Here is a 17677-nt window from a genome sequence, read left to right as displayed (position 1 = left end):
GGATTTGCAGATACAACGAAGACTCTCATTACTTGCTATGGAAAGGGAAAAAACCCCATGAGCTCATGAATGTTTGCCCTCTCATTGCCAGAATGGAAGCCTATTACCTTGCTCTCTTCTAAATTACCTACAACAGCAGTTTAGCATATTATAATTCTTGGGAGGGATTCTTCCTTATAAATTTTTTTTTAAAATTTCCTAAGGAAGTATTATCTGCATGTATGTATGCCAGCTTTGTGAACAGTTCAATGCCCACTCAAGACTTTTCTCCACTTTGTGCCTTGGGCTGTGCTTGTTCCAGTACTTGGAGGACCCATGGACAATTCAATGGATGCCTTTAACCTGGAAGAAGTGTAACGGCAGAGCTGCTTGGGCAGTGAGTCTTATTCTGGCCTTGAGACCTTGGCAAAGCTATGCCAATCCACCCCGAAGCAGGCTCTGGCTTTTCTCACTGTTATATGTTTGCAGTATCTGCAGTATTTTCTTCAGCCCTATACAGTATATGTTTTTGTTCTAGATTATAATTCTCCAAAGAAGTGGTTGCTAAATATAACCTAAATAGAAGGTTTAAAAAAAATGGAATGAGCTCACTAAATTATTAAGAATATTTATATACTGGTTCTCAATAAAAAGTATCTCACAAAGTGATTCACACAGCAAAACAAATCAATAAATGGTTCCCTATTCCCAAGTCATTACTGTGCGTAAAGTTACTATGGTCCCCACTAACACCCCCGCTTCAAGAAAATAAGGTTCTAAATTACACTAGGACAGTCTCAAAACAAGCACTGACCTGGACTATGGCCTGTAAAGTCCAACTCAGGTGTAGCCCAACACCTGATATTATTTTGTCTTGTCAGGGCTGTCGTGGTCTTCCAAAGTCCACAGCTTCCCCACTGTGCATTTTCAAAAGCAAATATTTTATAAAATGATATGTTAAAATATCATAGTAGTGAGGCCAGGAAGGTGGGTCTGCTTAGTATCCTGTGGCTGAGCAGGCTGACCAAGCAGCACAGAACAGGTAGCATATTTTACTGTCACCTCTGAATGCATCCAAAACTGCAATGTTCCAAGGCCCTCAAGAAGTTGTACATTTGATAAAATGCAATTTCAACCAACAGAGCAGGATGGGGTGTACATGGCCTGTCTGCCCCTCTCCACAATAAAAAACTAATTTTGTCGGAAACCATTATTCATTTCCTTACATATTTTCAGGGGAAGATGTCTGCAAGCACCAGTTTTGTAATCAATTTCTAAAAATATTATATTCAGCAGAAATCTACCCAAGGAGAACGCTGGGTATTAAAACATTAAATGGTAAATCTGTGTAGCCAGAAAGAGAAAAAAAATAAAATTTCATATATTGGATTTAGCACATAAACATATCAATATTTGGTTTAATATAGCATAATCTGTATCTTTTATAGTTCCATTTAGTTAATATCTAATCAATGGTTCTATTTAAAAAGAAGAAAAATTATGTATCTTAAGTACAACAGTACAAGCGCAGGACGCAGAGAGAAGCAGGTGCTATTCAGAATTTTTTTTTTTAAACTCAGGTCCAGGAGGCCAACATGTCATCTATGTCTACAGAGATCAGTTTTCTTCAAAATCAAGTACACACACACAAAAATTAACATGTGGCAATTTGAAGGGGGAAAAATGGGCTCCAATATCTTACCAATCACACTCAAAGTTTCATTCAGAAGTTTCTAAGTGCTAAATACAGATACTATGGTTAGTGGCATGACTTTTGCTATTCATGCAACTAGGCATATGTGAGAAATCATTAGCTATACCTGGGTACTTTTAAGTTCTTACTGCTGTGGTAACAGAATATACTATTTGCCATTCATGAAGAAAGTATGAGAAAGGTGTACATCTCCAAACCCATGGGAACAAATTTAGTTCCACAACTGCAGTTTGACATAGTGTAAATAATGCTATTGATAAAAATTGATCATATTTATTTTAATGAGATTCAAGAAATCTTTTGGGAAAAGACTACAATAGCTTGTCATATTGTGAATCATATTTCTTTTCATGTCTCAGTATGTTTACCTGTCCATCCCAATAAAGGCCTATTTACATATGATGCATCAAGGAATCATAGAGAAATCTCCAATTCATGCAATGCAATGTCCTTCACACTGCAGTAAACAGAAAACCCCTTGTATATAAATCCAGCCTATGCACTGAAACGCTCATACGTGCAAATCTGGATTGGGCATACAGGTCTGACCTCCTTATCTGTGGATTTCGGACCTGTGGAATTAACACACTGGTTTCCAAACCTGTGGTGGAGGGCTGGACGCGAGCTCCCAGACACAACCAAACGTGTTCGCCAGCTGCATCCAGGAAACTTTCTGAGGCCAGCTAAGGCTTCTAAAGATGTTGGAAAGACCTTTCTGTTTTTTATGAAAGTTGGAAATGCCTTTCTGGTACCTCAAGAGGCCTTTTTGATTCCCAAGGTCCTATGGAGAAGAGCCACAGATTTGCTTATCCACGAGTTTCAGTATCCACAGAGGGTCTGGGAACAGATCCACCACAGATATTGAGGTCGAACTGTATATGTTTTTTAAGCAAGATAACTTCAAGGCTCAGAGAAAGTCAGAGCTATGAGATTTGCATATAATTTACCTTTATCTTCCTTTTCACACAGAATATATAATTGGTACATTCCTGCAGGCCTTTCAGAGCTTTTTTTTGGGTCAGGTTGTAACCATTTTAAAATACTACACAGATTTCATTATATTGCTTTTACACCAGTGATATCTGCATCACAATAACTGGGAGATTTTTCCCAGATGTGCAAGTGACTCTTAATAGGACTTTAAAAGGAAGGTTTAACATCAAGGCTGGCTGCCAATTCTTACCACAGCGACATGATCCAAGTTCCTGCTGTACCAGCTCCAGTTTTGTTTGGCACTGGAAGCACCTGCGTCGGCTCTTCTGTTTGGAACGGCTGATTTCATCAGGCCTGTCATGACTGTCCTTCAGTAATCGTGGCCGCTTCTCTGGAGAAGCCTCACTCTCTGACTGTGAATCTGTTGTTTCAGGAAAAAAAATACATATTTGGAGTATGATGTTAGCTGATGTGGCTTCTAGTCTTCTGACAGAATTATTGGTATGCCACTTGCACATAATTATCTAAAAACAGTATGCTCTTTTCTTTTTTTTAAAAATTCCCTTGCATTCATATGTACTTTTGATAAACAGAAGAGGCGCCGCATCAGAAGACCCTTTTCCTGGTTCACAAAATTGAATACAAAATGAATTGACTCTTTCTAGTTATAGCTCTGACTTTGTGTTGAACATGGGAAAAAAGAACATACCAGGCCAGGGAACTGTAAGCTTTGTTTTCCCATCTGGTTCAGTCTCTCTCTCTCTCTCTCTCTCTCTCTCTCACACACACACACACACACACACACACACACACACACTTCCTGGCTGAAAAGGAGAGAGATTTTTAGGGCACAGTGTGCTTGCTATAGCTCCAGTAACCAAAAGCAGCACACAAAAGCACCATACTGTGCACCTCCTCCTCTTTACAAGGATAACAATCTAAATGTAAATGATTATATACAGACAAGATACAGTAAAGACAACACAAACATGTCTGCTACAGATTCAAAATGCTCTGAGGATCTCTCTTTAAAGCTAGATGTAGTATTACATATTTTAATAACCTTGTTTGTAATTTTTCCTCTCAGGAAAATAATGTTGGGGAAGCGTACAAATAGGATATACAGCTTCATAAAGAGATGCAAACTGAAAGGCGCTTCAGGTAAACCATAAGAAGGCGGAACGATAACGCTACACATTATTGTCTGTCTCATTCAAAATACCACAGTGAGCAAAAACAGCACTCCCAAACCTGCTACTCCTTTCAAATGATTATGTGCTTCATCTGGCGGTCCAAGTGGTCAGCAGTCCAAGTGATTCAGCTAGAGTCACTAGCAAAAACTGATCCCTATCTATTGCTATTCTGCTGATACTGAGGGTAATGGGCAAATCACAAAGGTAAAAAAGTTTCTATGTACCTACCCCTGATCATAATCTAGTTAAGATTTTAAAATCAGAATTAAGCAGCTCCAGACTTATTCTGCGCACACCTGGCATAATTGGCCCATGCTGTTAGTGCCTGGGATGTCCTCTACACAGGCCCCTATTAATTACAGAAAATATGAGAGAATATGCTTGCTTGAACAGATCATATTGGTTTTGAGAGAATTGCTGCTAATGTCGTTCAATTTCATTCTTAGTGTGCACATCCCCACACTCTGACTTCCTGTTAGACACACACCCAGTCACCTGTGGGGGGGGGGGGAAGCTTCCAGACAAGTAAGAGGCCCTCCCCCAGTTCTTCATGATTAGAAAGAAAACCAAGTCCAGCTACAGCACACATCTTTTTTTTTTTTTCCTGCTCCTGGAAGTAAAAGAGTTGTGTGTCAATCTTCACATACCAAAAAAGGAGACTTCAGAAATTCATCCCCAGCCCACTACGGCCTTTAGCTATTGTCCCTCTGAAGAGGAAAAGTATAGGTTGCACAGTTTTAAACCAGAGTGGTCTCTCTCGCTCTCTCTCCTGCCCCTTCTCCCCTTGCAGTCTCAGCTGGTCCAGGCATAAGCAAAGGAAAGTAGAGCCAGGGGTAGACAATGTACCCTCTACAGCAGGGCTCTCCAGACTCCAGCCTGCAGGGCAGATCGGGCGCTTTGCCTAATTCCTCCCCCGCAAGTAGTGCTTCGTATTCCACTGGAGAGCTATGTCTTATTGCCCTCCATTGTCGTACAGGGAAGCTCCAGGCAGTCACATCTGCCCGGATATCTTGCTGGGGCACTGGGCAACAGACGTGATTGCCCAGAGCATCCCTGTACAGCATTGGAGGGCAATAAGATGCAGTGCTCTGGCAGAACGATAAGGACCAGTCAAAATGGAGAGTGTTTTTTTCTGGGACACAGCGCTCCCCAGTTTGGAGACTTTTTGGTGATGCTATGACTTCACTGCATTTATGACACAGCATGCTAGTGGTTCTCAAACTTTGAGGGAGCTTTACTCCCTCAGTAAGTTCTTGCGGGGGAAGGGCTAAGGGGGGGTGCTTTGCACTTACTTTCAAAAGGCAGGGCTGCAGCAGGCTACAGGAGGTGCGGGGAGTCCTGCACAGCGCTCCCCAAGGCTTGGAACATGCACTAAAAGCAGGTGCAGAGCACCTCCTGCAAAACGGAAGTACTTTGCGCCCACTTTTAGTGAAAGGGACTAAAATTATACTTTTATACTTAAAGGGATGCATCATACTTAAAGGGATGGAGAAAGCATTACACGAACTGGTGGGTCACGATCAACCAGTTTGAGAACCACTGCTGTAAGCAATTGTAGATACATGTAAGCTTTCAATTAAACAAAAGGATTTTAATCAAAAGGAGGTAATAATGAAGAACAAAACATGCAACATTAGCTGGTGAACTTTTATACCATTAGCCTCTCATTCCAAATGACTTTTTGAAACACGTAGTGGCATCCACATTGGTTCATTTTGACTAGATTTAATACATGTCAGATTCCAGCCAAAAGTGATTTTATAGTCTATGGTTTTTGACATTTATGGATATAATAAGTGAAGAAGCCACTAAGCTTTAACCAACATCATAAGGTTGTGCCTTGTTCTGGAACCCCCAGTGGATACCAAACCAGTGGAAAAATAGCTTTAAAGATTCACTTCCAGGTTTCTTGCTCCTCTATTGTTGACCCAGAATGCATGGTATATAGACATTATACTGCATTCAGTCACTAGTTGGGGTGAATAATGGAATCTAATGGAATGAAATTATAATTATTTAAGAGTGTGAAGGTAGGAAATTGGATTTTGGTGCTTTTCTCCTTGTTACAAGGCATTTAAAGGTGGACCACTGAATCAGTGGTGAGTCAAATCAGTGGATACTAAATTAGCGGATACCAAGGTCCTACCTGTATACAAGAATGAAGGACTAAGGCAGGATCTAGAAACTACTTCAGGAAAGCTCAAGGTTGTGTATCTGGAAGGATTGTAGGACTTTTCATTTTAATAGTATACTATTCCATACTATATCACAAGATACTTTTGAAAAACTTTCCTTAAAAGGAATTGCCATAAAACAAGGGGAATTCCTAATTAAGTCCAAGCCCTCCCCTTCCCAACCCTGGTATGTGAATTACATAACACTCTTCTTTAGATTCAAAAGAATAAAGAAAACTGAATATTTTATCTGTTGTACTAAGACTGCAAGTTGCTGGATCACTAGCATGCAAAAGAGCTGAAATACAAGATATAAGTCAAGAATTAACCCATTTTTTCTTGTTGCTGTAGCTCAGAGGTTTCCAAACTCTCCAAGAAGAAATGGGATGCTGTAAGTCTCTGCAGGGGAGGTGATGGCATTCATCTGAAAACTGGAAGTGGGTTGTGATCATGTAAGGGAGCAGTTCTGAGGTGCGGGGAGACCACAATTAAGTGTAAAAGCTTTTTTGTCACATCAGCAGCTGTGACACAAGGTAGGCAGGGTAGGTAGGCAGGCAGGGCTGCAGCAGGCTGAAAGAAGTGCGGGGGGCCCGCAGCACTTCCTGTGGCTGGGAAAGTTCAGAAACAGAAGAAGCAAAGCACCTCCTGCAAAATGGATGCGCTTGGCGCCCACTTTTTCTGAATGTTCCAAGCCTTGGGCTGCGCTGTGGAGGGCCGCACAGGGCTCCCCGCACCTCCCGCAGCCTGCTGCAGCCCTGCCTACCTAAGTCAAAAGCATTCCCCTTGCCCCCCCATAAGGACAAGATCCTGGGGATCATTTCCCTGCCTCTCCCCTTCCCCCACCCCTTAAAGGAATCTTTACAAGAACTGGTGGGTTGCGACTACTGGTCTAACTATAACCTATATAAGTGAGCCATCTCATGAGATCTGTGGAGTGGCAGAAAAGGGGTGTAAGGGAAGGTGATTATTTCAGTATACTTGCCTGCCACAACATAAACAAACTCAGTACAGGAACAAGAGACAAGGATTTCTCTATACTACAGGTTTTTTTTTGGGGGGGGTGCCTTTTTTAAATTGTATCTTCTCAGTAGGACTGGAAAACAGGAGAAACTGGGTAATTTAGTAGAACAAAAATTTTAAGTTGCAGTTTTAAGGGGGAACAAACAGAGTAATGCTCTTAAATTTTTTTTCCTCTTCAGTGGAAAGTTCCATTTGTTCCTCACTACTCTTCTTGTCTTCATTACTCAATGTTCTTTCCCCAAAATTTCCAAATAAGTTATATCAAGACTGTCAGAGCGGAATTTCAATCTCTTTTAATCTTCTGCCACAGCGGTTTGCAACCTGCACATACACGACTTCAGTAACAGCCACTGTAGCACTTCCTTGACATTTCAAAGAACTGTTCCCCTCAACAGAGATAAGATGTCTACACTTGGAAGATGTAGAAGAACATTTGCAAATGGGTAGAAGAGAAAAGGACAGAAAGTATCAGCGGAGAAAACCTCCTCTACCTCTATTTGCGTCCCAGAAAGTAGTAGTCTAGTTAATCCCTGGCATGATGACAGGATTTGAGATACTTCATCAGGTGTGTGTGTGTGTGTTGTGTGATATTAAACAGACCTGTCACAGACTGACAGATTGGCATTTATGATCCCAACTGCCTGAGCAATCATCTGAAAGGCTAATAACTAATGAACCTTCGACTGTCACATTTGTATTGGCAACCTTCAGTCTCGAAAGACTATGGTATCGCGCTCTGAAAGGTGGTTCTGGCACAGCGTCTAGTGTGGCTGAAAAGGCCAATCCGGGAGTGACAATCCCTTCCACACCGGGAGCAAGTGCAGTCTGTCCCTGGTCTGTCTCCCTGGCTATGGGCCTTCCTTCTTTGCCTCAGACTGTTGGCAAAGTGTCTCTTCAAACTGGGAAAGGCCATGCTGCACAGCCTGCCTCCAAGCGGGCCGCTCAGAGGCCAGGGTTTCCCACTTGTTGAGGTCCATCCCTAAGGCCTTCAGATCCCTCTTGCAGATGTCTTGCAGATGTCTTGCAGACTGTCACAGTTCCTTAAACAAATGGTTCTCAAACTGTGGGTTGCAACCCAGTTTTTGTGGGTCTTGTAATGTCACCCGAGCTCTGCTGAGCTTCTGCATTTTTTAAATGTGAAAAGCCTGCCTCCTGCACCTGTTTTTGTTAGCAAGATGACAACGAAACTCAGCACACAGCAGGCCGAAGACCACTGAGCAGAGTGGCAAGTTGTGTTGCGTTCTCACTGATGAAAACATGCTCCATAGGTGAGTTTTTTGCATACAAAATTGTGAAAGTTTGGCAATCCGAAGGTTCTGATAATGATGTCATCATATTGCAGCAAAAACATCCAGGTTGCTGAGCTCTGCGCCGAAGGTGAGTCGGCTGTCTCTGTGGGCTTCAGAATGGCTTGTAGAACTTAAAGAACACGACTACCAGTTTCCTAAGGGAAACTGGAAGTGATGTTTTTATGCCTTTTAAGGCATTCTGAGGTCTGGGAAAGGCTTAAAAAGGCATTAATACATCACTTCCAGTTTCCCTCAGGAAACTGGTAGTCGTGTTCTTTTGGTTGTATGAGCCACTCTGAAGCCTGCAAAGGCAGCGGGCGGATGCGCACTGCAGAAAGCTGTCTGGAAGGGACCGGAGTGCAGCTCCAGTCCCTTTCAGTGTGTTAAGATGGAGTCTAGTGTCAGCTCCATATATTTTCACATCACCTGAGCTTGACTTGAAACCTTCATAGCTCAGGAAGAAAAAACATCAGAGTACTGGAGGAGGAGAAGGAGGTTTGTAACAGCTGTTTTTGTTAAATGAATAGATAAAACTGCAAAACTGAGAAGAACTAGAAACATTTCATGCCTCAAGAAGCAGTTGGCAACTGAAAGGTCTCCTGGTGAATTTGCAATAACCTTAGATTGTTAAAAGATAATTCATCTAGTATGGAGATATTGCTTTAAACTAATGTATTACAAGTAAGTGTTTACAGTTGAGAAATGAAATGCCATTGTGATTTTAAATACAGCAAATTTCTTTCTAGACAACTGACAAGTGCAGCACATGTAACAAGGTGGGGTAAGATTAAAATAACTATTTGATTTCTAATTAAAATTTTGGATATTAAGAAAACCAAGCTATTAATTCTACTACCTGCTGAGACTGTTAAGTCCCACTGAACTCGATTGGGCATTCCTTGGTAAGCGTTATAGGATTATACCCAAAGGGCCAGCTAAAGGCTGCCTGCAGGGAGTAGCAGCACCAGCACAGGCTCCAGGGCATCCTGCAGGTAGCCAGAGAAGTAAATAAAAATTGCTTTTACTTACCTGACTCCATTCCTGCATGGGCGCTTATTGTCTACTTGGAGCTAACCCAGCTCTTTAGTTGGCACAAGTCCAAGTATAGAGGAGGGGGTGTGCTGGGGCCAAAATGGAGTGAAGGATATTGGTGGAGCCATCAAGGCAAGTACCCATCCTCTGCCTGTTCCCATCATACCCCCGAGATCCCGACCTACCCACCTTGCTCTGTTCTACCCAACCTGCCTCCTCCACTGCCTTATCAGCACCAGTGAAGAGTGTCCTCATCACTGGAGAAAATGCTAGCAGCCTCTTCTGTGCCCACTGGCAGAAGCGCCAGTCCATCAGCGGAACATCAATTCTGCCAGCAAAACTCACGTTCTGCTGGTATGCAACCTAGTTAGGATTGAAAGTAAGTCATGAATATTAGCTTTTACTCATTGAAATGTGGCCTAGAATCTAAAAAAGCTGTAGAGCAGTGCTTCTCACACATTTAGCACCAGGACCCACTTCTTTAGAATGACCCACCGGAAGGGATGTCATAATTGGAAAGTGACATCATCAAGCAGGAAAATTTTTAACAACCCAAGGCTGCAATCCTACCTACACTTACCCAGGAGTAAGTCCCATTTACTATCATTGTTAATATACATAGTAGCTTGTTAAAATTACAGGTTCGTAACATTTTCCCAAATGCAGTCACATACCATGGTAGCATCAAGTCTAATATATTAAAAATAAAATATTGAAATGATTGGGGAACCACCTGAAATTGGTTCGCGACCCAACTAGTGGGTCCCAACCCACAGTTTGAGAAGCACGGCTGTAGAGATTACTTTTTTTCTGTAATGGTTACATTATGTTTAGAGCAGAGGTTCCCAAACTGGGGCGTCACAACACCCTAGCCAGGGAAGCCGCGTCACTGCCCCCTTATGGGGTAGGGCTACAGTGGCAACAGGACCTCTGCTGTTGCAGTGACACCAGCTGTTTTCCAGTGCAAAAGCAGGAAGTAGCTTTAGATTGGAGGGAAGGGCTGTTTACAGCACCACAGAGGAGATTAGAGGCGGCTGTGAGCCTCCAGGACACTGCAGGAGGCCAGTGCTGCCCCCCAAGTAAGTAAAAAAGTCCCTTGGAAGCGGCAGCACTACAATCACTGTCATCATCGCTGCCATTGGAACAGGGCCACTCCCCTTAAGGGGGAATGCCCTGCTCATGATTCACCTGGTGGGTCACGAGTTTGGGAACCACTGGTTTAGAGGGTTATTTTCTTTTCAGCTGTTTTTATTATGCAACATTTATGTCTTTTGTTTTATTTTGCTGCTTTTATTATTTTGCTGTTTTGAGTCTTGCGTCAGTGAGGTGTAGTATAAATTCTTTAAAATAAATTTTAGGAAATGTCCTAGAGGCAAGATCATCCTCACTTCTGAGTTCCATATCACTTTTAATATGCAAATATAAATCTTGGATTCAAGGAAAAATTATCTCTACAAGCTTTGATTTTAAATATATAGATTGCCTTTTAATCTATAAGCGCCCCCATGTGATTTAAAAGTATATCAAATCAACTCCAGTAAAAATTTCACAATAGCACTCAAAATAAAAAAACAGTACAGCACACCAGTCAAATTAAAACCAATGGTTCATAATTTGACCTGGCTTTTGTCGCCAAGTCAAAGCTGCTGTTACCTACCAAGGATCATCCCTGAACTTTCCTTTGGTGGTCAAGAGCAGGAAGGGGAGACTCTGTCCTGCTGCTTCTTGGTTGTGGGGCTTTGGAGGTGTGGTTCTTAGCACCAGGACACACTTTTTAGAATGACAATTTGTCTGGGACCCACAGGAAGTGATGTCATGGCCGAAAGTGACATCAAGCAAATTTAAATAAATTATAAGTAATTAAAGTAAAAAAGAATAATTCCTGCCTAAGGCGGGGGTTGGACTAGCTATAAGGCCCCTTCTAACTCTATGTTAAACTCTAAGTTTAACTCTAACTTATTAAATAAGGAAATGAGATGAAGAAGCCAGCCCTGTTCCACCAAATGAATTATCTCTGTAGCCTGCCTGCAATACCCTTAAACCAGTGTTATTCAAACTGTGAGGCGCGGCTCATTAGGGAGGCACCAGAAACTCAAAGGGCGTGGGATGTCCTCTCGCAGCGATACAGTCACATCCTTGGGCAGAATACGAGCTCTTCTTCTGCCCATCTCTGCGCTTTTTTTAAAGCAGAAGAAACAGTTGCTCAACTGCGAGAGTGGCTGCTGCTACCCCGCCCTCTTCTCCCTCCACTCCGAGGCTGCCGCCTTCTGTGTTCGCTGCATGTTGTTTGCAAAGCTCTCCTTGATCCTTGTCTGGTTGGTTCCTAGTTCCCAGCCTGGGATCGCTTCCCAGGCTCGAAAAGTGAAATCTCTCTTTTCAATCCCCTCCCTCTTCCACTCCCCCCTTTCAATCTCCAAACCTTCCCGCTTTCCTCCTCTTCCCCTTAAAGTTGTTTCCATGCAGTTGGCAAAGGGGGAGGGGAGAGACAGCACACACTTTACTTGGCCAGGAGCAGAAAAAGGGTACTGTTTTTAAAGTGATTTATTAATCTTGTTTGACTGAAGAGAGGCTGTATTTTTAAAGTGATGAATCTTGCTATTTGAAGGGAATACTTATCAGCCATTGATGAAGTGATTGCCAGCCCAATCCTATCCACACTTTCCTGGGAGCAAGCCCTATTGACTCTAATGAGACTTACTTCTGAGTAGACATGCATAGGCTTGAGCTGTGCATCTCCTAGTATAGGAGACAAATCAGCTTCCTAACCAAACCCTTATCAGTTCTGATATATTTTCATGGTCTATTTTTGTTTTCCCCACCAGCTGCTGGAAAAATTTAATTTCATTAAATTAATAAAGGGTTCAAGCCTCTCCAAGGAGAATGGGAGAAATGACTAGTTGGATTGGGTCCACAGGGGTGTGTGTGTGTGTGTGATGTTGGTCAGACTGTTTATTCACAAAGTTCATTTGATAAAACAATTCTATTGGTATGCTTACAAGGTTTTAAAAAAAAAGTCTTCCTGATCCAGACAAAATCTACCTACTCCAGCATCCTGTCTCCAACAGTGATCAGCAGCTGATCATTTATAAAGCATGTATATTGCTGTGTATTAATAATATATTTTTAAAATCTGCATTTAATTAATGATATGATTAATATAATTAATATTAATATAGCTAATATTTCTGGCCAGTTCCTGTATAATGATGTCACTACCAGCCCTCAGGAACATGATGGGGAGTCATGGCCAACAGCCACGGGGGTCAAGGGAGCCACTGGCCAGAAAAGTTTGAGTACCACTGCCTTAAACCAATACACCCCTTCCCAAAAAATCAGTAAGATTTTCAGTCCTATTCAATGCTCAATTCAATTTAAGCTCTTATATTTAAACTAGTTCAGTGTGATTTGGGATGAAATCTGTTTTAAACTCAACATGTTTTTTGTTTGGTTAGATCGAGATTCAAAGTTCCCTATAAACAGCATCAAAACTCCAGAGTGATGTGGAGAGGAAATAAGGCTCCATGGTGGGGGGAGAAACTGGGAAAGACAACAACCCTTTCCAATAAACCTATTGAAGTCACTGTTTAAAATGACACATAATCAGGACTCAAATAGCTTTACAAGTCTAAAAAAGGAAAAAAATTCACTTTACCAACTCAACCCTGTTGTTTTTTTTTAGCGGGGAGAGGGGCCTGTGTTCCAGAGCATTTGTTAAGCTCCACTATCATCAGATAGGGACCATTTTGGTGGCCATGTTTTTCCCTTTGCCTGACCTTCAATACCAGCCAAGGCACTGTGGCTTACTTACAAGTGAGTGTGACTGTGTAGCTTAGTTTCACTTTAACCACTGCTATCTGGGTAAGAGGCACTTTTTTCAAGTGGGTGCTCCTCCTTTATTTAGCAGGGGGAGGGTAACTGGCCCTCCTCACCCCAGCAGTCTCTTTTCTAGTGGCTGTCTGCTGCTGTCCTTTTGCAACTTTTTAAGTTGTGAGCCCTTCTGGGACAGGGAACCATTAATTATTGATTTTCTTTGTAAGAACATAAGAACAGCCCCACTGGATCAGGCCATAGGCCCATCTAGTCCAGCTTCCTGTATCTCACAGTGGCCCACCAAATGCCCCAGGGAGCACACCAGATAACAAGAGACCTCATCCTGGTGCCCTCCCTTGCATCTGGCATTCTGACATAGCCCATTTCTAAAATCACATAATGGCTTGTAACCCCTAATGGATTTTTCCTCCAGAAACTTGTCCAATCCCCTTTTAAAGGCGTCTAGGCTAGACGCCAGCACCACATCCTGTGGCAATGGGTTCCACAGACCGACCACACGCTGAGTAAAGAAATATTTTCTTTTGTCTGTCCTAACCCGCCCAACACTCAATTTTAGTGGATGTCCCCTGGTTCTGGTATTATGTGAGAGTGCTTCTCACATAATCCACTCTGCATCTCCCTATCAACTCTGTCCACCCCCTGCATAATTTTGTATGTCTCAATCATGTCCCCCCTCAGGCTCTTTTCTAGGCTGAAGAGGCCCAAACGCCGTAGCCTTAGTCACTCTCTTTTGCACCTTTTCCATTTCCACTATTTCTTTTTTGAGATGTAGCGACCAGAACTGGACACAATACTCCAGGTGTGGCCTTACCATAGATTTGTACAACGGCATTATAATATTAGCTGTTTTGTTCTCAATACCCTTCCTAATGATCCCAAGCATAGAATTGGCCTTCTTCACTGCCGCCGCACATTGGGTTGACACTTTCATCGACCTGTCCACCACCACCCCAAGATCTCTCTCCTGATCTGTCACAGACAGCTCAGAACCCATCAGCCTATATCTAAAGTTTTGATTTTTTTGCCCCAATGTGCATGACTTTACACTTACTGACATTGAAGTGCATCTGCCATTTTGCTGCCCATTCTGCCAGTCTGGAGAGATCTTTCTGGAGCTCCTCACAATCACTTCTGGTCTTCACCACTTGGAAAAGTTTGGTGTCGTCTGCAAACTTAGCCACCTCACTGCTCAACCCTGTCTCCAGGTCATTTATGAAGAGGTTGAAAAGCACCGGTCCCAGGACAGATCCTCGGGGCACACCACTTTTCACCTCTCTCCATTGTGAAAATTGCCCATTGACACCCACTCTCTGCTTCCTGGCCTCCAACCAGTTCTCAATCCATGAGAGGACCTGTCCTCTAATTCCCTGACTGTAGTAGTTGGCAACCTTCAGTCTCGAAAGACTATGGTATCGCGCTCTGAAAGGTGGTTCTGGAACAGCGTCTAGTGTGGCTGAAAAGGCCGATTCGGGAGTGACAATCCCTTCCACACTGGGAGCAAGTGCAGTCTGTCCCTGGTCTGTCTCCCTGGCTATGGGCCTTCCTTCTTTGCCTTCTTAGCCTCAGACTGTTGGCCAAGTGTCTCTTCAAACTGGGAAAGGCCATGTTGCACAGCCTGCCTCCAAGCGGGCCGCTCAGAGGCCAGGGTTTCCCACTTGTTGAGGTCCACTCCTAAGGCCTTCAGATCCCTCTTACAGATGTCCTTGTATCGCAGCTGTGGTCTACCTGTAGGGCACTTTCCTTGCACAAGTTCTCCATAGAGGAGATCCTTTGGGATCCGGCCATCATCCATTCTCATGACATGACCGAGCCAACGCAGGCGTCTCTGTTTCAGTAGTGCATACATGCTAGGGATTCCAACACATTCCAGGACTGTGTTGTTTGGAACTTTGTCCTGCCAGGTGATGCCGAGAATACGTCGGAGGCAGCGCATGTGGAAAGCATTCAGTTTCCTCTCCTGTTGTGAGCGGAGAGTCCATGACTCGCTGCAGTACAGAAGTGTACTCAGGACGCAAGCTCTGTAGACCTGGATCTTGGTATGTTCCTTCAGCTTCTTGTTGGACCAGACTCTCTTTGTGAGTCTGGAAAACGTGATAGCTGCTTTACCGATGCGCTTGTTTAGCTCAGTATCGAGAGAAAGAGTGTCAGAGATCGTTGAGCCAAGGTACACAAAGTCATGGACAACCTCCAGTTCATGTGCAGAGATTGTAATGCAGGGAGGTGAGTCCACATCCTGAACCATGACCTGTGTTTTCTTCAGGCTGATTGTCAATCCAAAATCTTGGCAGGCCTTGCTTAAACGATCCATGAGCTGCTGGAGACCTTTGGCAGAGTGGGCAGTGGCAGCTGCATCGTCGGCAAAGAGGAAGTCACGCAGACATTTCAGCTGGACTTTGAACTTTGCTCTCAGTCTGGAGAGGTTGAAGAGCTTTCCATCTGATCTGGTCCGGAGATAGATGCCTTCTGTTGTAGTTCCAAAGGCCTGCTTCAGCAGGACAGCGAAGAAGATCCCAAACAAGGTTGGTGCAAGAACACAGCCCTGCTTCACTCCGCTTCGGATGTCAAAGGGGTCTGATGTGGAGTCATCAAAGACAACAGTGCCCTTCATGTCCTTGTGGAAGGATCTGATGATGCTGAAGAGCCTGGGTGGACATCCGATCTTGGGGAGAATCTTGAAGAGGCCATCCCCGCTGACCAGGTCGAAAGCCTTCGTGAGATCTATGAAGGCTATAAAGAGTGGCTGTCGTTGTTCCCTGCATTTCTCCTGCAGTTGTCTAAGGGAGAATACCATATCAGTGGTGGACCTGTTGGCTCGGAATCCGCACTGTGATTCTGGATAAATGCTCTCTGCAAGTACCTGGAGCCTCTAGTGCAACTCGGGCAAACAACTTTCCTACAACGCTAAGGAGAGAGATGCCACGGTAGTTGTTGCAGTCACCCGTCGCCTTTGTTCTTGTACAGCGTGGTGATGTTTGCATCCCTCATGTCTTGAGGTACTCCACCTTCTCTCCAGCAGAGACAAAGGATTTCATGCAGCTCAGTGACGATGATCTCTTTGCAGCACTTTAGGACTTCAGCAGAGATGCTGTCTTTTCCAGGTGCCTTGCCAAACTCCCTGACTGTGGAGTTTTTTCAATAGCCTTTGGTGAGGGACCATGTCGAACGCCTTCTGAAAGTCCAGATAGATAATGTCCACAGGTTCTCCCACATCCACATGCCTGTTGACCTTTTCAAAGAATTCTATAAGGTCCGTGAGGCAAGACTTACCCTTACAGAAGCCATGCTGACTCTCCCTCAGCAAGGCCTGTTCGTCTATGTTTAAACCACTTTATGAACTTTTAACTGAAAAGCAGTATATAAATACTGTTTATTATTAAATTATTATTATTATTAATAATAATATCCATAGGAATCAAAGCATTTGCTAGTTTAGTAGGAAGGACCTCCTTCTTGGGGGGGGGCTGCATTCATCAGATTGGGACCATTCTGGTGGCGTCCAATTCCTCTCAGCCTACCCTTTGCAACAAACCAAGGCACCACGTTCACCTTCTCATGAATAAACATGCAATTTGGCTCAGTTTCACTTTCCATAGGGCTCCATGCATTTTTCTTCTTAGCTATCAGCTTGCCAGTTTCAGCTTAGCGAGTCACCAACAATCAGGCTGCTACCCACAGTTTGAGAAACCCTGCTCCGGAGAGATGCAATCAAGCAGTAGCCAACCGTGCTCCCCTCCTTGCTCATTCTTGCTCAAATCCAGTAGAGAGGAGTAAAGGGCTTTTTCACTTGGTCCTGTACGGCCAGCGTACCAGTGTCATGATCTGGTTTTTTTTTTTCAGCACTTGCCTCCAAAATGCCAGAGTGTAGCACTGTAAGAGCTTCAGTCTTCCCACACTACTTTTTGTGTTACATACCCTATTTTATCATAGTATAAGACAAGCTTCTCCTTTTTCAATTACTGCAGCAGATACTGAATATTCCATATATTCCAGATAGTTAAATCCGAACATACCACCCTATCGGAGAGGTAGGTCAAATTTCTTATACAAATTTTACTTATGTACAGGCATGCGTCATTTAACAACCATCTGCTTAACGATGGACTGCATATAAGATGGTGGTCAAAGCGCAACAAAGAGGCTCTTACTGAGACTGTTAGGTCTCCCATAGCCTGCAGCAGACTGTCTGTTTACATAATAAAGAGGTTCCTGATGCAAAGAAGAGGTAATCTATCTCCAGTAACACGTGTAGCCCAGCTAGTGTCTGGCAGGGAGTGTATGTTTACACAACAAAGGCACTAGAATGGAGAACGTACCCCAACATTAACTGTACACTTGTACAGAAAAAGCTGTGTAGGTGCATTTTAGTTATAATATGAGTCCAACTTACGTGGAAGAAAAGGTTGAAAAAGCCATGACACTTTCTACCAATGACATTTTTCGGTTTGTTCATTAAAGAAATTAAATTTGAGGAAAAACACATTTACACTCCTCTTCTGAAAAGAATTTATTTTA

General features: G+C 43.3%; 1 protein-coding gene across 2 annotated transcripts in view; it reads right to left on the bottom strand.

Annotated features, from left to right (window-relative positions):
* Positions 1-17677, bottom strand: part of ZFAND3 (zinc finger AN1-type containing 3) — a 184721-nt gene that overhangs the window by 22154 nt on the left and 144890 nt on the right. For both annotated transcript variants that reach the window (XM_066618640.1, XM_066618639.1), the window contains exon 6: positions 2877-3047. In XM_066618640.1, coding sequence (XP_066474737.1) covers positions 2877-3047 — 171 coding nt within the window. The remainder of the gene's footprint in view (positions 1-2876; positions 3048-17677) is intronic.

This window comes from Tiliqua scincoides, chromosome 1 (genome assembly GCF_035046505.1).
Source record: "Tiliqua scincoides isolate rTilSci1 chromosome 1, rTilSci1.hap2, whole genome shotgun sequence".
Classification (NCBI taxonomy): domain Eukaryota; kingdom Metazoa; phylum Chordata; class Lepidosauria; order Squamata; family Scincidae; genus Tiliqua; species Tiliqua scincoides.
The sequence above is the reverse complement of the archived record's forward strand: the minus strand, read 5'-3'. Positions and strand labels throughout refer to the sequence as shown.